General features: G+C 41.9%; 1 protein-coding gene and 1 long non-coding RNA gene across 2 annotated transcripts in view; one reads left to right on the top strand and one right to left on the bottom strand.

The window, feature by feature from the left end:
- Window positions 1-25,115, bottom strand: part of FREM2 (FRAS1 related extracellular matrix 2) — a 115,602-nt gene extending 90,487 nt beyond the window's left edge. Inside the window, exons 1-2 of the mRNA XM_068182066.1 lie at window positions 19,895-25,115; window positions 16,207-16,296 (exon numbers count right to left, since the gene is read on the bottom strand). Of these exons, the coding sequence (XP_068038167.1) occupies window positions 16,207-16,296; window positions 19,895-25,040 (5,236 nt within the window). The 5' untranslated portion in view covers window positions 25,041-25,115. The remainder of the gene's footprint in view (window positions 1-16,206; window positions 16,297-19,894) is intronic.
- On the top strand, window positions 7,645-11,935 carry LOC137469387 (uncharacterized). Its single transcript, XR_010996473.1, has 3 exons — window positions 7,645-7,734; window positions 8,896-8,964; window positions 11,525-11,935. It is a non-coding gene; the product is annotated as an uncharacterized lncRNA (long non-coding RNA).
- Window positions 25,116-26,099: the final 984 nt, after the last annotated feature.

Below are 26,099 nucleotides of genomic sequence, written 5' to 3'. Positions count from 1 at the left end.
GGTAATGTGTTTGTGGAGGGGAAAATAATTTTTTTTTTGTTTGATCTTAGCAAGAAATAAGGCAAGGACTACTAAACTGCGTAAGTAACAGAAGGATTTTAAAAGAAGCCCAGAGAAAGAGATCTTATAACAAAAAAGGAAGAAAATCTGCATTTACTCATGGACACCACTTTGCACTGAAAGCCCACCCTGTACACTTTATTTTACCCTTAATCCTTAAGCTTGTGTTTATCAGCTTCTTGACAATCTCTTATCAGTGCTACACTGAAAAGGTGGGTTGGGCCTAAATGCTGTAGTTTCAGGTACTGTGATCAGTGAGAACTAAAAATTGATCTAAAAAGCATTCTGAAGAAGTGTGAAAATATCTCCTGACCATTTTTTCCCTCCAAATAACTATTTTTCATCAAAAATTGGTGTCTTTCTGATGCAGAAGAAATGTGTCTTTTTAATATATTTTAAAACTGACTGCTGCTTGAAACAGTATGCTCTCAGTCTGCCCTCAGTGTAGCTGACTGGGTAACAGTGTCCAAGAGCACTGGTCAGGGTAAAGAACTATTTATGCAAAGCTAAGCACTGAAGGAGGAATACCTGCTTTTCTTCAGGTGGAAAGCCAGTTCAGGCATGTCAAGAATCCAAAAGTTAAGACTTAACCGTGAGCCATGCTACCCACCAAAGTAACCTCAGCGTTATATGAGGGAAAAAAACCAGGAGTGAAACAGGAAACAGACATCCCATAACAGGAGCAGAAAGTCACCCATATCCCCACATCTGGTATCATGTGACAGCACATTCACAGAGAAGCCAGCAGTGTGATGGACATGACATCTCTTTCTGATCTGCTGAACTCCTCCAAGCAAGACATTAATCAGGCAGGACACATGTTGGATAACCTCTGTGGGAATAATCTTGTTGAGAAGGGGGTAGAAGTCTGCCTAGTCTGGTTCCACATTCATTTACATAAGGATGGAGTTATTTTACTTGATTATGTCAGAATAACCCTGATCTAGTGAATAACAACAGGATAAACAATGGAATTCTATAAAAATATTGTCACCTACATTTATATAAATTATTTTTTTAAGAGTATCTGGCACATTATGGGGTCTTGAACATAAAAAAATAAACAAAATTTGGCAAATGCAAGGGCTTTTTAACTGCTAAATGCAAAAGTTTTTAAAAGTCAATTTGGTAAAATTTGTTAGGTTTATGTGTTCTTTTTGGTTGGTTTTTTCCAAGTGTCTCTTACTTATAGAATTCTTTGTAAAAACTTCCCTGAGGTGAAAAATGTTAAGATAACATTAAGATTAGAAAGATATACTTTACAAGAATGTGTGTAGGTGGGAGGGGGATAAGATTGTAAGTTGAAATACTAAACAAATAATAACTACTGACTATATGAAAAGCTATAACAATCCACAGGTTTTGAGTTCTGTACCATTCAGATTTCATTTTATCTTCTTTCAATTCTTGGCTTCTCAGCTATGTGAGTTAAAGGTCCTTCTATGACTTTCACAATAGCACTTCTTAATTTCCTTAAGGATCTTGGAGGAGGGTCAGGGAGGAGTAAGGACCGTTTCTTAAATATACAGTTTGGAAGAACAGAACTGATAAGAATTTTTGCAAATTATATATTCTTTTTTCAGTTTTTTCTCACTAAGTATACAGGGGATATTTGCTGCTGTGTCTAGATGCAGGCAAAATCAGTAATAGTTGAGAGTTTCCAAAAATTCCTTCTCTATTGATTTCAATGCCAAAAGAGGCTTTTGTAATGATTTAGCTTGACCTTCTGTATTGAGAAAACCTAGTAGTCCATCCAACTTTATGTTGGATGTAGTTTCACAGGTGGGCTTTTTTCTGTAAGATATCTGTTCTTGAAGACATCAGAATTCACCACTTGCATTGGAAATCTGTTACCATTTAAGATCATCCGCTCTTAAAAACTACATTCCGATCTCTAAGCTGAATTGTTCTGCATTCAAATTCCAACCACTGATCCTTGTGATGCCCCTTCCTAATATGGGTGGAACATAGAAATCAAGCATCCAAAAATTGCCAGCAGACCAGAAGCAGCTTAGCCTCTTTGTTTAGCAAAATCACCATTACTGTTACTTTTCATGAAACAAGGCTTCTCAGGAAATTATACGCCCCAGCTTTCGTGAAACTTGACAAGTTCCACAATCCTTCAAACAAAACATTATAAACGGTCCAAACTGTCAACTTCATGAAACACGGTGTTTGCTAAATGTTTAAGACCATTTTGTAACACATTGCTATGTCAAATGCTGTAGAAAAAAAGCCTATCTTAACTCTTTATAGTTATCTGCATACCTAATAGTCGATCTTACCACTCAATCTTTTTGTGATTCTGTCATCAAACATAACAAAAAAAAAAAACCAAACACAAAAAAAACCAACAAACCAAAAAACCCCAAACAAACACAAAACCACAAAAAAACCTCACCTGAAAAACAAACAAAAAACCCCAAAAAACCCCTTCACAAGTCAAAATTAATACGTGAAAGAGAAAACCTACACAAAAATTATTATGTTTCAAAAGTACTCAAAAGGTATGAAACCCACAAGATTTAAACAAATATATAGATGTTTTACAATATATTTTTCCTCCAATGTCCATATATTCCATCCAAAGCACAAAATTGAAGAAATGCAGGAAAAAACAGTATAGAAGCTATGTTTTTACCTAAATAACACATTTCGTGTTGATGAGGGACTAATCAAGCAAAGCCATGCGTAGTCAAATCAGGTTCCATCTGCATTTGCAAAAGTATGTCCCAGCTAGGAAAAGCAGCTCCATCCCAAGGACCTTGCAGACAGTCTTACTAAAAATAGAAGTCAAGTCCACAGAGGATTTAGATTTATTCTGATTTAGCTGTGGAAGCCAGAGGAAGTCTGTTCAACAACAAACAGATTCATCACACATAAAGAGGAATCTCTGAAGTGCCCCAGTTAAAGGAAGTTTCCCTAGAAGCAGACAGCATCCGAAAGTAAGGCAGTCACTTGAGATCTCAGTAACACGGTAACCAGATATTGATCCAGGAATGTCTCCTCCTCAGAGGTTTAGATGAATCTGGGACCTCAAAACAATGAATAGGGCCTGGTTTATGTGTGCATTTACAGTTTAAAGAACCATGAAAAATCAGAAGTTGCATACTTAAGTTATTTGCTTTAATAGGTGGTTACAGTAGCAAACGAGGGGAGGACATAATTTATCATATGATTTCAAGCAGAGTTCCTATGACTGATGGTTATCAAACTACTCTAAATAATAGCAGTAACTACAAAGAGAATAACAGTCTAAAACTGCATTTGTTTATTACTCAATATGTTGAAATTTTTACTACTTTAACATTTCATTCAATGGGTTTGAATTTCTCAGGTCTAGATTCTTTTGAGTCTTCTTTCAATTTTCAAGCACACTAAGAGTAGCAAAATGCATTTTCTCAGAAACAGCTCTCTTGAACAGCAGAAAAAGGGAATTAGTTAAAGGCTATTTTGGGGGATACAGTGAGGAAACTCAATAAAGAGAAAAAAAGACCGGCCTAATAAAAAATATTTCTCTTCCCTGTCTCATCCTCTTTCCTAAAGATTTATTAAACATTTGCAGGGCATTAACTAGAATATGGTGCAAATATATTTTCATTAGCTGATCAAAATAAATCATATAATCTTGAATTTACTTGTGTTATGAACCTAACAATTCAGTAAAGGAGTTTAAATAGCAGCATAATTTTGGTTGATGGAAACATGATACAGGAATCACTGCAGGCTCACTACCTTGGTGTAGAGATGTGGTTTGTTGGGTTGTGTGTGTTGAACAGGGAATAGGAACACAAAAAAATGAGATACTTTACATGTTAAAAGTGCATTAGTACTTCTTCTTTAAAAGAATTATTTTCCCTTAAATAAACAAGTGACTAAATAAAACATTTTTCTATTGTGATGAGTTCCTCCATACTTCATAATCTGAAACTCAAGAATTATGCATTATATGATTCAGGGCAGAACAACACTGGTAAAAATTATCCTGCTTATTTGAATCTAGCCCAGTTGTGATCCTTCAACAAGTCAGAAGTAGTACATTTTAAAATAAGAACCAAGCATATAGTAACTGTGCAGCTCAAAAAGACCCACAGGACTCTGCTATGCTATTGCTACAACACCTGCAGGATGCACTACTACTACATTCTGCCTATCTTTAAGTGGAGGTAGGGGAGGGGAAAGGAGAGCTATATGAAAGTATTTGAGCTCATGGGCTGGCTGATGAATCCCAGTGAAATCCTACATTTTTAGGCCCCTTCAATCACTGCAGTCATAAAAATTTGGTTTAATGCATAAAGTCTGCCTATTCCAGCTACTCTTTCCTATTCTTGCCTGTGTTTTTTCAGTGATGGCAAAACAAAACAAAACAGTAACAAAGGCAATACTTTGCTTTTCTCATTCCCACTTGCTACTGGTGTACAAACAACAGGATTCTGCCAGAGCACAGGCTAACTCACATTTCCTACAGCCTGAAGATAACAGCAGTTTTGTGGGAGATATCTATTTAAGATTCCTCAGACAGCACAAAAAATTGAGCACAGGTCTCAAACATCTGAAACAAATACAATATGCAATGATTTAATAAGTAAAAGCAAGACACTGGCAATCGCATGTCCTTTCCTATGTTTAGTGTAATACCCAAATCAGCCAACAAGCTTGAAAATGTCCACTTCACCAGCTAAAATGTACACCTTGCCAGTGCAGAACACTGCTCTGTTTAATACTTACATGATTTATGCAATTCTAAGTACACATTGAAAGGAAACTATGGGCAAAATTGGATTAGAATTCAGAGCAATTGTTACTATGCCACATCTAAATGTACTCATCCTCAAGGTTATGAATAAAACCTAAATTTATTAGGGCTATTAATTCAGCACTTTAAGGACCTCCACTTGATTAGGATTAACCCAGGACAAAATCCCACCCAAAATGCCCACTAGAGAAGCTCTGTCATTTGGATCTTAAAATGTACAACACTGCATCATCTATCCCTAAAGAAGAAGCTGAGTGTGATGCACTGCATTTGACAGGAGAAGAAAAAGCCATTGACTAGTTTCCTTTCCACTAGAATCTTATATCTCTATCCAAAACACTCAGTGCAATTCTCTCAGGAGGGATGTATCTGAGCACACAGTACTACAAATCCTCTACGGTCATGATGAGCCAGTTTAATGGCATAGGCATTGACCAAATTCAGCACAAAGCCCAGGAAAGTTTTGAAATAATATGCAGAGTACATCAGTGAGGTTTTTTTAACTGGTTACAGTGTCTCAGGCTCTTGAGTTCACAAGTTCTGCCTAAAAAGCAGACATCAGAATAAGAAATCAAATACTTTGAAGGCCGTAAAATAAAAACTTCTAAGACAAAATAGTTTTAGGGACAGCTGAATAACCTTTTAGCTATGAGAATCTTATCTTGCACAACATGCTATTGAACACCACAGTAACGAGTGAAAAAAAAATTCTCACTGATTTCAGTGATGGAGGCTCCAACCAAAAACCTTGAGGCACAAAGAGTCTCACTGGAGGCACTGGGCTTTGAATTAGGCTTCAAATGTTTCTTTAAAGGTATCCTTACAATTCCTTCTCCAATAATTATGCTATTCCCTAGCTACAAAGCTTTAGAGAGGCAGCAAAGTGTGTGGTAACAGCATTCCTACAGTCTTGAAGAAAATGTGCATTATACAGCAGTGACAGAAGTGCAATGCTGGTACTTAAGAGTTACTGAGATTGGAATCCTGGCAAACATTCAGGGCAATGGTGTATCAAGCTGACTGAATTAATGTTTTACTCATGACTTGAACTTAAACAAGTCAAAATCCTTCTTCAGGAAGGTGAACATTTTTTTTTGTCTTTTCAAAGAGCATCCTAAGGGCCTACTTCTAAATGAAATCTTTTCTAGTAATAAAAGCAAAAACTAATTAGAGAAATCTGTTAAAGAAAAATTAACTGAAGGAAACCCTAGAGAAAACATGCCACACTATACTAGTCTAAGACATTCTGATCCATACCAAACCCAAACAATAATCAACACAAGTCAAATTAATTAATTTACTCTAATAGGATTTTAACTCTGCTTGTATCATTCCTGGCTTTTAATTTCATAGAATCATATAATCATCTACGTTGGAAAAGACATTTAAGATGATTGAGTCCAATCACAAACCCACCACTAAATCATGACATCCACATGTCTTTTAAATTTCTCCAGGGCTGGGGATTCTACCACTTTCCTAGGCAGCCTGTTCCAAAGCCTGATGAGATTTTCCATGAAATTTTTTTTTGAATATCCGATCTAAACCATCCCTAGTGCAACTTGAGTGCATTTCCCCTTGTCCTGTCACTTGTCACCTGGGAGAAGAGAACAACCCCCACTTCACTACACCTTCCTTTCAGGCAGTAGGTGGAGAGTAGTGGGGTCTCCCCTGAGCCTCCTTTTCTCTAGTGTAAAAACCCCCAGCTGCCTCAGATGCTCCTCACAGGACTTGTGCTCCAGAGGCTTCACCAGCTCCGTTACCCTTCTGTGGACATTCCAGCACCTCAATGTCCTTCTTGTAGGGAATGGCCCAAAACAACACAGGATTTGCAGTGTGGCCTCACCAGTGCTGACTATAAGGGGACAATCACTGCCTTGATCCTGCTAGCCATCCTGTTACCAATACAGGCCAGGATGTCATTGGCCTTCTTGGCCACCTGGGCACACTCTGGCTTATGTCCAGCTGTTTATGACCAGCACTCCCAAGTCCTTTCCCCCCAGCCTGTAGCACTGCATGGGATTATTTTGACACAAGAATGGGAGCCAGTACTTTGCCTTGTTGAACTTCTTCCAGTTGGCCTTGGCCCATCAATCCAGCCTGCCCAGATCCCTCCCACACTCAAGAAGATCAGTACTCCCACCCAACTTGGTGTCATCAGCAAACTTACTGAGGGTGAACTTGCTCCCTCATGCTTTGTCATTATATTTCTCCCCACATACAATTCAGGATAGAGATTTTTCTTACTCCTTTTTTTTTTTTCACTAATGTATTAATATAAACTTTTTTTATTGTTTTTCATGTCAGTAGCTAGATCAGGCTCTACTTGGGATTTGGCTTTTCTAATTTTCTGCCTGCATAATTTCATGCTATCCTTGTACTCCTCCTGAGTTGCCTGCTCCTTCTCCCAAAGGTGATAAGCTCTTTTGTTCCCCAAGTTCCAGCCAAAGCTCTCTGTTCAGGCAAGTTGGTCTTCTTCCCTACTTCTGGCACATGGGGACAGCCTAATTCTGCACTTTTAAGATTTCCTTCTTGAAGAATGTGTGGCTTTCCTGGCCCCCTCTGTCCTTCCAGACTCTCTCCCAAGAGACTCCATCAACCAGGCTCCTAAACAGGCCAAGGTCTGCCCTTCAGAAATCCAAGGTGGAAGTTCTGCTGATCCTCTTCCTTTAAACTCATTGATTTTGTGACAACTGTGCCCAAAACAGCCTCCAACCTCCACATCTCCCACCAGTCCTTCCCTGCTCACAAACAGCAGGTCCAGCTGGACCCCTGGTTGACTCACTGACCAGTTGTGTCAGGCAGTTGTCTTCCATACATTCCAGGAACCTCCTTAGACTGCCTCCTCCTTGCTGTCCTGGACCTACAGCAGACATGCTACAAGCTGAAATCCCTCAGGAGAACAAGAGCTAGTGAATGTGAGACTTCTCACAGCTGCTTATAGAAAATTTCATCTGCCTTTTCATCCTGGTTGGGTGCTCTATAAAAGACTCTCACCAGGACATCTACCTTGCTGGCCTTTCCTTGATTCCTACTCCTAAACACTCTACTTTACTGCCTCCATCATTAAGCTCTAGCCAACCAAAACACCCCTTAACTTACTTCAATGCCAATTATAAAGAACAAGTAATATAATTTCAGGGAAAATTTGCATAGTATCCAAGCAAAATTTGGGCTTATGAAACAAAAATAATTGTCTTCATTTTTCCAGAAAAAACACAGAGGTTGATGAGGCAAGAATTGCCCTTATAATATCTAGCAAGGCAAACAGAAACTTGCACCAGTGAGAATGTTGCAAATTAAGATGCACAAATTACAAAACTTTGATGACAAAATATGCCATCATTATATTTTCTCCATTTTTAATTTAATTTGAGTCTTAGCATCTTTCCATAGATTAATGCTTACTAACTTTTGCTGTTGGAATACTTTTTTTCATGTATCTGTTGTTTGTTTCAGAGATGCTTATCACTCTTTGAATAAATATCAACCTAATTTTTAAAGAAATCCAGAAACTTCCTTCCTGCATACATTATTTTACTACTCAATTGGACCTGTATGGGAACTCTAAAGGACTCTACACAATTAACTGGCGAGTGAAGGGATAAAAGCTAAACTTATCTTGAAGGCTGTTTAGAATCCCTTGATTAAAACAAGTTGGGAAATTCAACAAGCTGTTAGCAGGATTTCTTGACAGCAGTCAGTGTCCCTTCTCTAGAGCTCTTCAGAATATCCAAATCAAAAATATTTCCAACTGACTACCAAGATAATTTCACAAGCTTATTATAGTTCACTTTAGGAATTAGCGTCTTTCTGCAGGTTCTCATGTCACTGGCAATCAGTGTTACTGCTGAGAGTTCTCAATTCTTCTACTTAAGCCTAGTGTGTCTCCTTAATCCCTTTAATTCTTGCATTTTGACCTAATTTTACTGCTCATTGTCATGCTTCTTTTGCTGCTATCTGGGCCTTAGTCTTTATCACAAGAATATAAAAGCTAAATTGTGGATTATTTTAAAGTAAAAAGCCTGTTAAGTACTTATAGGGCTACCTTATACCTTCCTTGTCTCTCATCTGACCAGGTCAAATGAAATCAATGGCACTATTCAGCTCAGGAAAACAAGCATGATTGAGCTTCAAGTGCTAAACTGGTAAACTTTGTTGCAACTGTATCTGTTCATTCAAAGTGTGATTTTCACTCAGCAAGTGATCTCAGTTGGAAGCTAGAAAAATACTATCAACAGGTATCGGTGTTTGAGACATTTCCTTTCTATTCAACCAGCCAAACAGCCAAGGTGCTCATTCTATATGGAAGAAAAGACCATTGGCCCTGACTCAAGGAGAACTGGAATGGAACCACTATCTGCCTGCTCAAAACCCTGATTTAAACCACCAGCCTAAGGGCTATTCAGGAAGGCACCGATCCTAACTGGCCTGTTTAAGCCATTTAGCCATTTTATTCTGTGGAACATAGCAGGTATCACCAGCAAAGGAGAAATATAGGGGGAAAAGGAGAAGAGGAATGAACACCAAAAAAAAAAAAAAAAAAAAAAAAAGGGCAGAATTTATTGGCCTCATAGTAACAACACTTAGTTGAAAGTGGAACATCCAAGTGCAGGAAATATTCCAAAGAGTAATTAAGAACTCAGATACTTGGGCAGTAAACAGAAAATCAATACAAAACAGGCCAGAATGTAAGCAAAGGCACATTAATGGAAGTATGGGCTAAAATGCCTCTCAAATGAGGGAAGGACCTGCATCCGAGACTTCCATGTTTGGACAAAGTGCCCTAGATTCTGTATAAAACACAATTAAAACCACAACTTACTCTCCTTTACTAATCCAAGCTAATATCTAAACCCACCCCTTCAATTACACTGCTTTGCATTTTTAAGAAAATTATTAAAAATCCTAGATGGGGAGCAGAGGGAAAGCTTTGGTTTTGGATAAAATCACCATTTGAATTCAAATAATCAAACCAACCAAAAATTCTCTTGCCAAATCACCTGAATTTGTCTCAAAAAAAAAAAAATCTTGTTTTTTGACTAGACAAAGCAGGTCTTTTCTATGTTCATATTTGGAGGATAAGGTGATATTCAAGTTAGAAATGGAAAATTCAGTAATTTCCATGATTCAGTCTAAAATGCCAGGACAAGGAGACCAATATAATAACTAGTACAGAAGGCAATGAAAATCTTTCCACTGAGATTAGTAAAACCTGTATCAGACCTTCTATATGCCCCATATAAGCATCTCTTACTCCTGTATATTTTCACAGGTACTTAATTTTTCTGAGACCTTGCAATCACATTCACAATAATGTCCCCATGAACTCATTTTTTATTTACAGTAAAGTTTATTTTGATTGTTTTTTTTTTTAATATAAGTTGTAGTGTCTAACTATTTAAATCCCCTGGTAATACTTACACTAAGAAATGTGACATGTGGAAAATTGTTTGGGCACCATCCTAGAGTATATTAAAACAGCAGCAACAAGCCTGGCAATGGACCAGAATCCAATACAGTAGTTGGCAAATGATGGCAAACAAACCACCAACATGTGATGCCCTAATTTTCAAGCCAAAGATAAATGTAGTTGATGTGTCTTGCCAAGACTGGTGTGCCCAAATGCCGTAAGTGAGGGCAAGCAAGGATGCTGAAAATAATTCCCAATCATATTTTACCAGTTTGCTACTTTAAGAACTATCAGGTATTCCAAAAGATCTGATATGACATTATTATTATTATTATTATTATAACACACCCAGAAAAACACATCAGCATTTTGGCTTTGAAAAACACGGCTTTGAAAAGCACGGACAAATGTTATAGTTTAATAATTAAAGTCAAGGGTGAAATATGATTCCCTCACAAATTAATAAAGCATACCAGAAAGGTGAAGTTTCTAAAAAAAATAGTATTTGTTTAGTAAAACAAAGGATGACAGATGCAATAATTGTATTTCACAAACTTAATAGAGAGTTTTCTCTAGGCAGTGGAACGTGATTATTTCTTGCATAAACATATTTGGGAAAAGTTTATGAAATTTTCTCATAGATTTGGCTTAAAGGCTAATTTCAGGGAATTGTTTTCGAAAGTTTCTTGCTTCAGTAGGGATTTAGCCAAATGTTAGTACAGCAAAATGCAGTACTGTGTTAAGGAATTTAGGGATCTGTAACGCAAAGTTTAAGTAAGATTTAGCTAATGATGTAAATCACCAGTTTTAGTGAGCCTTGGCTTTGCGATGCTTTGGCTTTAAGTCAGAAAAGCTGCCCAAAGAGCCTGAAATAAAACAATTGTTGTTTCCCTGGTGATCCTTACATTCCTAAACCAGCTATGAGAATTTGTCATTACTTCCCCTTTGAAACCATTCTACCCTTGAGGCAAGGTGTTGCAAGATATCATAGCAGTCATAAAAAAGCAGTTTGGATGACTCAAGCACTGAGCAGAGAATAAAGTTAGGTAAGGGACAGGCAGATTATGGTTCAAATTAAAGCTGAATAGGAAATGAGTTTTCCTCTCACACGATCTGGGGTTTTTTTTAGAATATTTCAAACCCAAAAGGCCCACATCAGGGTTATCTTGCTTTGTTACTCAAAACAGGAAAATGTAACAGAACTGAATAGTGCCACACTAGTAATATTTTGCATTATTACTAGTATTACTACTAATATTTGCAATATTACTAGTAATATTTTGCATTATTATTAGTGTGGCACTAGCTTCTTGCAACAAAAAATACTAAGGCTCCACACAGAAATTTCTTCCATGGGTGCTGCAATCCTGGTTGACAGTTTCCCAAGCTTCAGAAGACAGATAAGGGAGGAGGGAGAACAAACACGGCAAACTACTGCGATGAGAGCACTACTCAAGTAACAAGCAGGACAAGAACAAGGTCTTCTTTTAAAAATATCTGGGATCAGACCACTATTTAAAAAAGATGAACATTCCTTCACTGACTTTACATGACCTGATCTTGAACATTTCAGAGTTATCTACAAAACCTGAATAGAATAAAGAATTTTTCTTACGTGAATCAAAAAAAGAATACAAAAGCTGCTCTCTAACACGCAGTCCACGTGCTGCCACAGAAGTGCCGCTACCCTGGACACCCACTGCTGAGCAGGGGAATGTGTTTCATCTTGATACTGCCTCTGGAGGCATGGAGGTTGTGCTGGGGTTTGAGATTACTGCCAGTTTTGGGGTATGTTTGTTTTACACTACACTATCAGCAGAATCTGGTGAAAAAATTGCCTTAAACCAGTTCAACCAGTTTCAGATTATTTGAATCAGCACCTCTCATGAGAAAATATCTTCTACAGAATGGATAGCTGGGTATTAAAATCATATTCTTAGTCAATTATTACAAATTACTGCAGTGACAATAATGAATCTCAGATGAGCAAAGAATAAAGAGAAGGTAAACAACAGAGTTCAGTTTTAATTGCATTTTCCATGCCCAGTTCACATAAGGAGTAAAAATGCCTCTGATAACTCCTAAGGGATGTAGCGTAAAATTGTAGTGTGAAGTTTTCTGAAACAGGCGCCAGAGCTCAACACACTGGAGCTAATTTCTGTGTCAATTTTTATTCCTTTCAGATTAATGCCATTTTGCACAGCTGAAGCACCAACTCTGTGCAGTGCCATACACACATAATTTTCTCAACTTTCAGGAATATGAACTTGCTGCAGAAACTGCAGCTTCTCCTTAAAATCATCAGACATAAGTTAGTCTGTGAGTGTTTTTTTCACTTATTAAAAGGCTGAAGCATTTTCAACTGGATTTTTTTTTCAATCTAGTGAGTCTTTCAATAGTGTTGAAACTTACATACCAGAAATACATGCAGAAGTTCAACTATCAGTCTAGATTTGCATTTTGCTTCCCATGAGAAATAAAAATCCTGCTTTCCCTGTGTTCTGGTAGCATTCATTCCTTTATTAATTACTGAATTAAGAATTTTATAATGTAAACATCAGTATTCACCACTGCCACATACTTTCACTTGCTAAGAAGGGCTTTTTCTCCACCTTCTTAATGGAATGTAGAGGCCACTCTTGAGGAATGTGATTCAACTGAGACTATTTTGCAACCTTTGTGAAAAAGAAAATTCGACACTTCTTTCAAAGTTTTGCAGAAATGGACTCATAACACTTTTTCAGTATCAAAAGATCTCCACATGATTATTTTAGGATTAGAATTCAAAAGAAAATGGAAAGTAAATTCTTAAAACAAACCTCAGTAGTTTCTTTCAAAATGTCACACACGTAACTCAGCAGCATATGATACACTACAGAGTCCTCTTATTTTAAGTACAACAGAAATGCATGGGCTCACCCACTTTATAGCAGATCATCTTGAGGCTAAATCCCTACATAGGAAGCATAAAACTGCTTTCTACCTTTAAAAAACATTAGTGTTGATATATAGGTGAATTGTGTCCAGTTTAATTTACTATTTAATTACTCTTATTTAAAATGCCATTTAAAGCCAGAAAACCTCTACAGCCATACATTTGTAGGTAACTGATGCTGACAATAAGACTCCTTCAGAGCTTTAAACCTGAACCAGCTCCTCCTGGTGAAACCTCTAATTTTGGTTTGAATACAGCAGGTCTATGCTCTTGCTTGTTGATTATAGTCCTAAGGGCTTTCTTTCCTTTTTAATGGATTTCCTTTCTCTTCATATTGAGCCCATTTCTGTTCTCTTTAGTTATCACAGAAAAGTTTATTATGAGCTAGCCATAATCACCAAGCTACTCTTCATTTGTCTGTACTTCAGTTTTCTCCACTGGCCACTAAGCAAACAACCTTGTTGCAGTACCATATTTCATGCTTTCAGGTCCCAGGTCATGCTTTGGTATGCAGCATGGCACTCACCTTACTCCCACTGCGAGAAGCAGAGCAGGCAAGGGGCCAAGAGCTGGCAGAGGGTTGACTTGGCTCTTTGCCCCTCACCTACCCACCCAGTCTGCTGTTGCCCTAACTTGCTTACCATAAATACTACTGCATGTGAGAAGATAAACAAAATTCCAAATCCACAACAAAGCTCACACCAGAGCAGTCTGATGACTCCTTGTACTTGGTCTCCAGGCAATAGCATGAAATAACAGCCTCGGGCCCCAGTCAGACTATCGTCATTTAAGAGGCCGACAAAAGAGCTTCTGCATTTGTTTTCATAGGTCATGGTATAATGAGCGTGGCAGGTCAGCCACCAAAAGACAGACACAGAGGAAGCCATGGTCTTCTCCTATTTGCAGTTCAGAGACTATGAACAAATATCACAGGACATGTAGAAAAATATTTTACAGGCAACACTACAGGTCTGGGTAACTCTACACTAATTCATGTCACATGAAAAGAGCAGGAAGTGCTGTTGTATGTTCCCCCTGCTGAGGCATGAAAGCCTAGAATATATAAAATACTTGGGTTGCAAGATGTGAATTATTTTAGGGTTTATAAGTTATTTGAAATTACATTAGCTGAATTATATGAACGCACATTCATTCATGGAATCGTGTTTTGAAATGCTTCTTGATTTGAACCAGATCACTCAGGGACTATCGCACAATTCAGTTTAAGTGAAGTCCCATTTAGTTAACTTATAGCATTAGGCACTTCAGGGTAGCACAAACCTGCTACTACTGCAAAAATCTTGATACAGGAGATGGAAGTCTGAAGTGTGGCTTTCTACGGTGGATGTTGATCACCTATGCTCCATCTTTCACTCAGCTCTTGTGAGGAGTCTCTTAATATGATTTGGCTTAAAATAAAAAAAAATCCTAAACAATAGCCTTGGTACAACTGAAAGTCTGCCAAAATACATCTGAGTTGCAAAACACTGGCTTTGAAGTCTTTTTGAGGAGGGTGGAAATAGAAGTAGAATAAATTCCTGGATTTTTCATCCATTAAGAGATTCTAAAGACATTGCTAATAAATTTGGGATATTTCAGACAGACAACTATTAATGTTTTGATCACAACTTCATCAATTTAAATGTGTCTTTACCATTTTCAAAATCGGAAATACTCTGAAATGCATCACAGCTCATTTTTTCTGTCAACAAATAGCCTCAGCACAGCAAAAACCATCTTACCATCTAGCTAAGTAGTGTCTATGACAATAATGTCATAACTTCCAAAGGCTCTAAAAAAATCAGCAAGCACCTTGTGATCATGATTCTTTGTATTCTGAAAATTAGCATGCTGTTACAATTGACAGGCTGTTACAACTCTGCCAAATAGAAGCAGATGTGACAGGTAAGCTTTCCAATGGAAAAAAAAAATCATATATTAGGTGCAATTTACTTTGACTACTTATTTGCCACTATGAAGTGTTAAATAGCACAGAGACAAGTCCCACAAATGTTGGTCTCTCGAGGGGCAACTCAGTTTGAAGAACTGATGTTAAACATGTCACTGAGAGCAAACTTTCATCAGCTTTAATTACTCCCATCACACGAAATCTTGAAACAATACCAAGACTGAATATTTATTCATCTACTAAAAGAATAACTCCAAAATCATGAACAATGTCACCTTGTGGTGACACTTGTTAAAAAAAAAGTATTACTATGAAAAGACAGCATCCCACGTTCTATTTTATGTACCTTTAAGCTTCTCTAACCTATATCTCAGTGAAAAAAACATTTATGGAAAATAAGTCGAGTGTTGCAATCTCTTATGTCACTACCTGGTCTCTAATGTCACAAAGATTAGCAAAGAAATTTCCAAAAGTCTCGAAAGGTAGTGTTTCCTCTGTGCTTGTCCAGCACAGTAAACAGTAAAATATGTTTTAATATCCCACTCCAGCAATGGCAGACAGTGACAAAACTGTCCAGTCTGTGACAGACAGGATAAATCCCTGTTCACTGAGCTTAATACCCTTAATTGGCTATGCTCCTTGTGAAGCAGTAACACAAGCTGTGTACATGAGCTGACAATCAGCTAACTTGAAGCATTTTTTCTAAGAAGTTTATTATTAAAACAACTAATAAAATTCATTGCCAATTACTCATAGAGCTATGTATCCCATATTTAAAAAGGCATTAAAGTAACATAATCTAGCCACCTGTTACTACATAGAGGAAGGTACAAAGGTAAAACTACAGAAAGTAGTATCTGAGTATAGAAGGTATCTGAGTAGACTTACAGAATTTCACTTTCTTGCTAGAGTAGGTCGAGGTTTTTTCATTAGGTGCAATCACCATTTTATCAACACCTCTCTTCATAATCATCAGAAATAGTTCAAAATATAGGAAAGCCATAAAATCAATCACATTCCAGGAGATAACACAGACTTCTCTCAATTAAATTCGACATTCCTCAACTCCCAAAGCATACTTAAATTCTTTGTCTTTAAATAACAAGAAAAACTGAGATTTTAGGAGTACTCACCACTGTCTTCAACCAAAAAATGAAAAATGTCACTGGTGGCATTGTCACTCCCTCGTAAAACATAGCATATCTTCATATCATCAATATCAGCTGGAAAGAGGAAAAACAGACTTTATTTTAAATTATGAAGACATGAAGCTTGACATGTATTAAATAGTTAAGTTCAACAAGAGAGAAGTCAAGGTCCCACAGCAGAACTCAGGAATTTCAGTATTAACAGTGTTGAAGTTTTACAGATATCATTCATTCTCTCTCCCTTTACTTCTTCCTCCCCAGTGCTCTCTTTCTTTTAAGCTGTATTGACAAAAATAACTGAAATAAAATTTAAAAACGTGGGCTTGACAGTCAGAACTACTTCAGATTTTTAGTGGTTCATTTTCTTAAACAGAGGTTTTTCTCCACAAGGATATTGATATTGATTCTGTCATTCTTCAACCTGCAAAGTACTGCAGAGGGCAGTTACAGTGATTAACTGCTTTAAAAATCCAAATAGATGCAATTAAAGTAAACAGAAATTACTTCAGTAAGGAAAAAAACCTGATGTAGAATTTTGAACCAGCAGTTGCCATAAAGTATGTAAAAGATAAACAAATATTTGTTAATATTGTTTTTTTCTGGTTTCCTTGAGTAGTGATGAGAAACATGCATATACATAAAAACTAATTTTTGTCACTTTCTTTGAAGGACTGCTGTTGGTAAAACCCCAAGTCTGATACTTTTTTCAAGAAAAAGTGTTAGAAATTAATCACATTAAAGTGGAGCTCAAGTATGACCCAAGATCTCCTCTGATGTCAGGGTGGATGCATGAGTAAAAAAACCCAAAAGCACTTTTGTTAGAGCTTCACAAAATCTTCAGTTCCAAAAGTAACCAGACATCTTTTAGCGCAAACAAGTTAAGAGCATTATCAGCAAATATATGTAACTGAAGGATCTCTTCCATAAATGTTTCAAAGTTAAAGATCAAAAATTCATGGGGCCATAAAGAGGACGCAAACAAATATTTCTTCGTGCCAGTGGAGCACATAAATCTTTAATCTGGCAAACACACAAGTACTCAGCTCTGCTCATGTGGGTAGCTTTATCAAAATCTATGGTTCCAGTATACACAAAGATAAGCACTTGAACTGGTGTTTGCAGGACCAAGACCATCTCATAAGAAAGAAAGGCCACTTGCCATCCAAAGATCTTAATTTTGTCAAAATAATTGCAAAGAATAACCTGTTTTCTGTTCCTTAACAACATGTGTGGAGTCACTTGAGCAAGTCTATGCTTTCTTTCCATAGACGATTAGGTTGTGCTAGCTATATCAAAACTTGCCTAGTTTTAAGCACAATTCATAATCATGTAACCACAGTGCACGATAAAATTAATTTTATACTGGAATTCTCCAACATAATTTTGAAATACATCAAGCATAGTTTTCTATTTCAAAAAATATAATTATATCCACTAGCAGAAAGCTATGTTCGAAACAATTGCTCTGCCCTCTCTTTCAGTTACAGGAATCTGAAAAACCAGACTGTTCCCGCTGCTTGCACACAATGAATCTTGTTACCCTACTCAAAGTGGTCAGGCTGCCTGTTCATACAACCACAGGAACAAATCCAAGAAATGGGAGTTTGAGTATGGACTTCACAACCTAGCAAGCAGCTTTCAAAATTTTTGCATGATGTCCTGAAGAGCTTCATTTGACTTCAAAGTTGTCCCAGTTTTAAGTAAAGATAGGATCAAATGACCTCGAGAACTCCCTTCCAACATAAACTGGAAGACTCTAATGAAGTTTTACAAGCCCCTAAGAACATACATGTGTTGATGAAACTGGAACTATTCAGCATTTTGAAAGAGTGGCACATGACAGGATAAGAGGCCTAAAGAGAGGGGAAGATCAAAACATAAAAAGAAAGCATGTAACAACAGGCCCAATAGGCAATGCAAAGGCTTCCCAAAGTCCTTGGCAAAATCTGTGCTTACACTGGGATCATAATGAATATGACAAAAGAGGGTCTTGTTTATTTCTGCCCTGAACATTAGACAATTATTTGTCTCAGTGTAGCTTAAGCATGACCATCTCAAAGGCCAATATTATTGAAGAAATGTTTTTTTTTAAAAAACACTCTTCAATCCAACACAAAATAAGAGTGCTTGTGCTAGTACTGTGTGTGAAACTGTGAAATTACACCACTTCCTGGGGATCCTCACTAGCTTTAAAACCAACCTTTCCTATGGGCTGCATGCTTCTTACTCAGCTTGGGCAGCCCCAGCATATTAAGACAGCCTTCATGCTATGTGGATGGACAGCCAATTCAAGTAGCAACTTCATTTTGGTCATCAGACAAATGTATGCCCAGCCACATGGCACAGGAGGGAATGGCACCTCTCCCAAATGCTCCACATCCTCAAAAAAAAAAAAAAAAAAAAAAAAAAAAAAAAAAAAAAAGGATACCAAATAATTACACATTCTTCAATGCAGGAGAAAACCCACTAAAATAAGTGATAATCTGTGTATTTGCTCACTCCCTTTCTCTTTTGTTTCTCACTTATTCTGACAACACTCTCAATATTACTTGCAGTTCACTACTGAAGCCTTACATTTAAGGAACTGTGATGGTCCCCAAAGCTTGGACAGTTTGGTCTCTTCTCATCCTCTTTTTTGCAGTAGTACTGCAAAACTTAAGACACCTCAGTCACTGCAAAGTTCATCAGGCCTATTTGAAAGATTTGGTATATCTGACAAGAATGTTGCTACAGCCAAGACTGTAACAGGGATATGTACCAGTATGGGCTCTGTGAAATTAAACACAGCCAACTGCAAGTGTTCACCTCAAGCCCTTCCACCTACATAGCCCAGCCTAGCCATTTAACTCTGAGAGTCCATGCTGTTGGTGCTGTTTGCTCATTCCACAGCTGCAGAAGGCTGCAAAAATACCTAATTTCCTTGTTAATTAACTAGCCATTAAGTCATTGTAAAGTAACATGGAAAATTCTCCAGAGAATAGCTAATGCTCCCATATCAATTAAAGTTACTTCACAGCCTTGGGTTGAAGGTTTCTTTCAGAATATATGACATGTGTGGTTTTTGCCCTATTTATAACACCAAATGTTTTGATTCCATGTAAAAAGTGTAAGTATCTCTAACATAATCTTAAAATGTTTACATTACCTTTTAATTTACCACAAACACTTTGTGGTAGAGATTTGTGTAATTAAGGCAACAAATGCACTCGTAATATATTATTTTCCACTGGTGGGGAAAGGATTTTGCTTTTACAGTTAGGTGTGCTCAGACTGTACAGCAACTGATACTCTAGCCATTAGTTAATAATAGCTTGGCCACTCCCATAGCATTTTCTAAAAAAACCTCGTAAAAGAAAACACTGTCACTTAAGATGTACACCTCAATTCTGTTATCCAAATTTTTATCACTATGACTGACAGAAAGTGCAAATCACAGTTATTTGGACTAAGCTCTCCAAGAAACGAAGCTCCTTTAATCAGTGTTTACCCAGCAGACCACATTTCCTGTTTAAAGCTGTCACAGATGTAATAAAATTAAACAGATGTAAAAAAATATGAAGCCATTATAAATAAGCTCACTGTTGCAAAGTTTCTCCCATCCATTACTACAGAGTTTAGCATGAAAAATAATGATTCCAGTGATTTAAAGAAAGCACATGAAGTATTGTAGTACCTTGGGTGAACTGGCTGATGCTGTGGTTGCCTTTCCCCAGGTGAATCAGGAAGCCGTGGCGTGGACCCTCTGTGATTCTGATCTTAAGAGCAACATGTAAACTGTCCCTGTCTTCCACTTTCAGCACTTTGTTGGTAATCAGAAATCCGATGTGACCTGTGGCCAGAACACGGAGAGTCTGAGCACCCTTATTTATTACAACTTGAGGTACACTGTTGTCCACAGCCATAATTCGAATCTTCATAGTCTGAGGTTTCCTTGTTTCAAACACAGTGTTGGGGAAAACATAGAAATCAGTATGAGTGCCATCTGTAACAGTGAAAGAGAAACTGTCCTCAACTGATTCTGAGCCATCATGTTTGTAGCTGATTAGATTTTCATTCAGATCTTGTTTAGTGAAGGCGGTCACTGGCTTGGAGTTATTGAACATGATCTGGCCATGAACTGGAATTTGAGTGATGATAAATTTTAGCAGTGCATCGGGTGTATCTCTGTCTTCTGCAGTCAGTTCAAATGGGGTTATCAGTTTGTATTCATTTTCACTCACAACCAGGTTATGGATTGTGACAACAGGTTTCTTATTGTCCACGTCACTGATAGAAATTCTGAAAGTACGAAACACAGGGTTATAGCCATCCGTCACCTCAAATTCAAAGCTGTCCATTTTCACCTCATCTTCTGAAGTATGAATGTAATAGATTTTATTGCCTGCTAACAAGAGTTGAGTGAAAGTGGAGATGGGTACCCCAGGCTGATCCGTGCATTCAAGATGACCACGAACAGGTGGCCTGGTAATGGTGAAAACTAAGTTCTCATCTGGACTATTCAGGTCACTGGTACTAAGTAAATCAGTAGTAAGGGTTACCTTCCCCCCTTCTTTCAGAGAAACTCCTTTACTGATGACATCTGGGAAGACAATATCAATGCTGCCTATTGTCACATAAAAGTAGCGGTCAATGAGAGGATTTATTCCATCTGTCACATCAAACTTGATGAGATCACGAACTCCTTGTTGGCCAAAATGCACATATCGAATCAAATTTCTATCCACTTCATCTTGGGTGAAGTTCATTCCCCGGGTGATATTTTCAACTCCACCTGAAGGCTTTATTCTCTGTAAGAGGCCTTGTCCTGGCCCGTAAGTTATAATGTATGTCAAGGTTTTGTCTTCAGAATCAAGATCAGTAGCCTTCAATATTCTGTTATTAATAGTTCTAGTTTCCCCGATTTCAATCTCCAAACCATCATTGATGGCCATTCTGGGCGTCTCATCATCTACAGGAATAACCATGATGGGTACCATTTTCCTAACAGTGTGTTTACCATCTGAGAGTTGCACCTCAAAACTGTCCACCCTGGTCTCAGAGTCATCATGTTCGTAGAGAATGTTGGAGCTCTCTGTTATCTGATCCAAGGTGAAGCTCTCTACTAGGACAGTACCATTGACCAGCTGGTTCACAATGTGGCCATGCCTGGGAAGCCTGGTGATTGTGAACATTAACTCATCAGCAGGGACATCTGCATCAACTGCATTGAGGATAGGGGTATCAATCACCAGGCTCATGCCTTCCATCACAACAAACTCTCGGAGGAAGATTTCAGGCTCTTCGTCATTGATCGGCACAATAACAATGGGGAAGAAGTGCCTCTGGGAAAAGTTAATGCCATCAGAACAGCGCAAAGCAAATCTGTCTTCAACAGGCTCTACACCCTTATGTATACTCTGGACATAAAAAATGTGCCCTTGTCGGAGGTCCTTCAAGGTAAAAGCACTTATAGCTACACCCGCCCTGGATTTTTCAGATCCTGGGGCAGGAGAGATGTTCTCTACATACCCAGATGTGGGCTGAACAACAATTGTGCATAGTATATCATCACTAGGAGTATCCACATCTTCAGCTCTGAGGTGAGCAAGAGTAATGACCCGTTTGTCACCTTCCATCACCATGAACTGCTCCCCCACAAAAATTTCTGGAGCTTGACTGTCAACAGGAAGAATGGTCACCAAGACTGAAACTCCTTGAACAATATTGCCCCTGACACGCCACTTCTCAGAGAGGTCAGACAAGGTAAGGTTGAAAGCATCCTCTTTGGGCAGAAGGCCTATTTCGCCACCGGTGTGAGCATACACCACAGCACCATCCAGCAGATCTCTCTGGGAAAATCTCTCTGAAGGCACCCCTTGAACCAGGATGCTCCCATGCTGAGGAGGATCCTCTACAATGAAGGTCAACATAAAGTCATCTGTATCCTCATCCGTGCCCTGAATGACATTAGCAGTGATTTCAGCAGCACCATTCTCCAGCACATCTAGGTAGGAACCAAGAGTGCCTGGGGGCAATCGTAGCGTAGGAACCTCATCATCAACTGGGTGCACACTCATTTTCAGTGTGATGGGCACAAAATGAACCCCATCACTCACATCAAGCCTGCAGGTATCACTGTTGGTCTCCGCTCCACTGTGCACATACACCACCCTCCCTTGTCTGATATCCTCCAGGCCAAAGATACCGCCTGGAACCAGACTGTACCCAGAGAGCTGCAACTGGCCATACCGAGGAGCCTGGGTCAGGATAAATCGGAGACGGGCAAGTTCAGTGTCCGTGTCACTGGCATCCAGCTCAGTTGGACTAAGGACATGGCTGCCTCCCTCAGGCAAAGTGAAGCCAGTATTAGTGATTTCGGGAGGTTGGTTATCCACAGGCTGTAGGTAGATGGTGAAAGTTCCTTTGGCCACATTGCCAGCCGCATCTTGCACTTGATACTGGAACTGAATCAAATGAGGAGCCACCCCCAGCTCTTCCTGTGGGGGGAGGTACGAGATCTTGTGGTGGTTGATCTGGGCTTGGGTGAAATGCGTAACTTCCACGGAATGATCCTCAGTCAGCACCAGGGATCCAAGGCGCGCTCCATATGCGTCTGGAGGGTGGTTGGAGTCGGTGTCAGTGGGAGGCTGGATTACTGTGTAGCGAAGTTCACGGTCCCCTGAGTCCTGGTCTGTGTAACACAAGTGCTTCCTCCGCAGGGGAGTCACCTGCTGCTCTGCAACTATTAAATGCAGGCTGCTGCTACTGTGGAGCTCTGGGGCTAATCTGTCTACAGGATGTACCCTGATCACAAAAGTCTGTGGTCCAGAGCGGTTGGGTGGGTCATTGTCATCCTGGACTCTAAAGATGAACTGGTCCAACACAACCCCAGGGCCAGGGCTGTGAGCCCCAAAGTGATGGTAAAAGAGACGCCCTTCCACAATGTCCTGTTGCAGCCACTCCCTCACTGGCTTTTCATAGATGAGGGAGCTCCCTGCTACACCCGGCACCTTCCTCCAAGAAAAGCCCTCCTCTTCCTCCTCTTCCCAGCCAGGAGGTGGCTGTGCCTGACGGAGCAGGAGCTGCCCAGCCATGGGGCCAGACTCCACTGTGAAGAGCAGGATGGCATCCTGCGAGTCAATGTCAGTGGCACTAAGAGCACGGGTGGTGATGGGTACTGTTTCACCTTCAGCCATAGCAAGCCCTGTATTAGCATTAAGTAGGGGTGGCTGGTCATCAGTGGGCACCAGGGTAATGGGGAAAAGGAACTCAACACGGTGGCGAGAGCCACCATCTTCCAGCCGCAGGACAAGGTTGTCACTGAGAGGAGACTCGCTGCCATCGTGCTGGTAAATGACTCGGCCTGCTGCCAGCTCAGCCACTGTAAAGTGTTTACGAGGGGCAGCAGGTCCTGGGGTGTCCTCCAGGAGAGTGAGGTGGCCATGCCTCAGCCCTGCTACCACACTCACCCGCACCTGCTCAAGGTCATCCTCATCACTGACCACCAGGTTGGGGCTGGGACCTGGGCCTGAGAGGGGCCTTGACTGCCCCTCATAGAGCACGAGACCGGTGTTGCGCGTCACCACGGGTGCCAGGGTGTTCATGGGCTTCACCACAATCACGAAGGCAAAGGGCTCTGAGGCAGCACCCTCTGGGTCCAACACTTCCAGTTCAAGCTCAAAGAGCCTTTCCCGATCAGAGTCCTCCATGGGTGGCTGATAGGCAATGCGCAGCTCCTGCACATCCCGCTGGCTGAAAGAGGTGACAGGCAAACTCCGGTCATCTGTGCTGACCATGTGGCCTTGGCCAGGACCAAAGGGAGAGGTGATGTTGAAGAGCAGTAGATCGGGAGGTGACTCTGCATCCTCAGCTGACAGCATGTCAGGCGTGAGGGCGGTGAGCACAAACTGGTCCACCTCCATCATTAGCATGGCCAAGAAGCTGGGTTTGGGGGCCACGTTCTCACTCCCGGCGCGGATCCGCACCAGCACCTGGAAGTACTCGCGCTTCAGCAGTGCCCCGCCGCCCGCCGCCTCCCGCAGCTCGGCCACCAGCGGCACCAGGTCGCGGTTCGGGGAGCCGCCGGCTGCCGTGTGCCGGTAGCGCAGCCCCAGGCGCAGGAACTCCTCGCAGTCCCACATCAAGGACGGCATCGGGCCGCCCCCCGCCGCTTCCCCGCCCCCGCCCGTCGCCGCCGGCGGGTAGTTGAGGATCTCTCCGTAGCGGGGTAGCCCGGCCAGCAGTGGCAGCAGCCCCACTCGGCAGCGCTGCCGGCCCGGCTCGAAGGCGAACTCCAGGCTGCGGGCGTCCAGCGGGTTGCTGGTGCCCCGCAGGCGCTCCACGGTGAGGGGCAGGTTGCGGGTGACGATCTCCAGCTGGGTGAAGAGCACCTCCACCTCCAGCACCAGGGGCAGCACCAGGGCGCGGTTCGGCGAGTCGTAGCGCAGCTGCAGGCGGACGCGGTCCCGGGCAGGGCTGCGGCCGCCCAGGTGCGAGTACTGCACCTCGCGGGCTCCGAAGTCGCAGGGGAAGCGCCGGGGGCTCAGGCGGCCCGGTCGCTGCCACAGCGGGTCCTCGTCCAGCACGGTGAGGTGGCAGCGGTCACCCGGCTGCACCTGCAGCACCAGGTCCCGCGCGGGGTCCAGCCAGGCGGAGCGGCCCAGGGGCACCCGCAGCCCGCGGTTGGCCACCACCACGGGGTCCGCCTCCGGCGACCACGGCGAGGAGACCGCATTGCTGCTGCCTGGAGGGGGCTCCGCCGCCCCAGCCCAGGCGCAGCCGACCAGCAGCAGCAGCAAGCCGGCCAGCAGCCGCCGCGGCCCGGCGGGGAGAGGCTGCATCGTCCTTGCGGGCGGAGCGAAGCGTCGGGAATCTCCGGCAGCGGCCGAATCGCAGCCCCAGTTGTGCCGCCGGCGCGGCGCCGCTCGCTCCGCGCACACGCTGCGCTCTGAGCGCGCCGCGCGCCGCTCCGGAGGGGAGCCCCGCGGCCCGGCAAGCCCCGCCCCGCGCCTCCGAGCAGCCAATGGGCATCCGCAGGGGGAGAAGCCGCCTTGCGCGATTGGACAGAGCTGCGTGCCAATCATGCAAGTTACGAGAGGGGCAGGTCTCCCTTTCCCTTCTTCCCTCCTTCCCTCCTTCCCGCGGCCGCCCAACAGGTTGCGGAGGAGAAGGCGCCGGGAGAGCGGCGGCATGAGCCCCGGCGGTGCGGGAGTGGGGAGGTGGCGGGCACGGATTGCTCTGCTGGCGCCAGCGGCCCCGAGAAGGGAGCTCTCCGCTCGGGGCGAGGCGGCGCTGCTTTCCCGCAGCGTAGGAGCGCACCTCTGCCAGCCCCGGGAGCGGCGGGAGCGCACCGCCGCATCCTGCGGTGCGCTTCCCCGCTCCCGCCCGGCCCCCGGGGGCCGAACTGAAGCTGGGCTGTTCCCGGCTCGCCGCTGGGCAGTGCTCGGGGTTTCCCTTCCCGTCGGGGTGCCGGGTGAGCGCGGGGCGGCGGCGGTGCCGCCCGGGTTCCAGCGGGGCTGCCGAGATCCGGTTCGGGATGGCGGGGAACGGAGGGGCGACAAAAGTGCCCCAGGGAGAACGGGAGGGGTCACGGGAGGGGTCGCAGGAGGGCAAGCGGCTCGGGGCGGCGGCGGAGCTGCCTGCCGGCACCGCAGTTCTGTGCGCCACGAAGAATATTGGATAAACACCTCGGGCGCAAAGCGCATCAGCTGGCACCAGTTAGTGCCCAGTGTCACTCCTCAGAGGCGGCGAGTCACAGCAGCGGGTGAATGAAAGCCTCAAGGTACCTCTGCCACCTTCTGCCTGCAGTTAAAAGCACATTAATGAGAGCCCGAACTTGGAGTTCTTTCCCATTAAAATTCCCGATAGCAGGCTCTGAGGTTCGATTCAGCGTCTCACAG

This window comes from Anomalospiza imberbis, chromosome 2 (assembly GCF_031753505.1).
Source record: "Anomalospiza imberbis isolate Cuckoo-Finch-1a 21T00152 chromosome 2, ASM3175350v1, whole genome shotgun sequence".
NCBI lineage: Eukaryota > Metazoa > Chordata > Aves > Passeriformes > Viduidae > Anomalospiza > Anomalospiza imberbis.
This window is presented reverse-complemented; position numbering and strand designations above follow the sequence as displayed.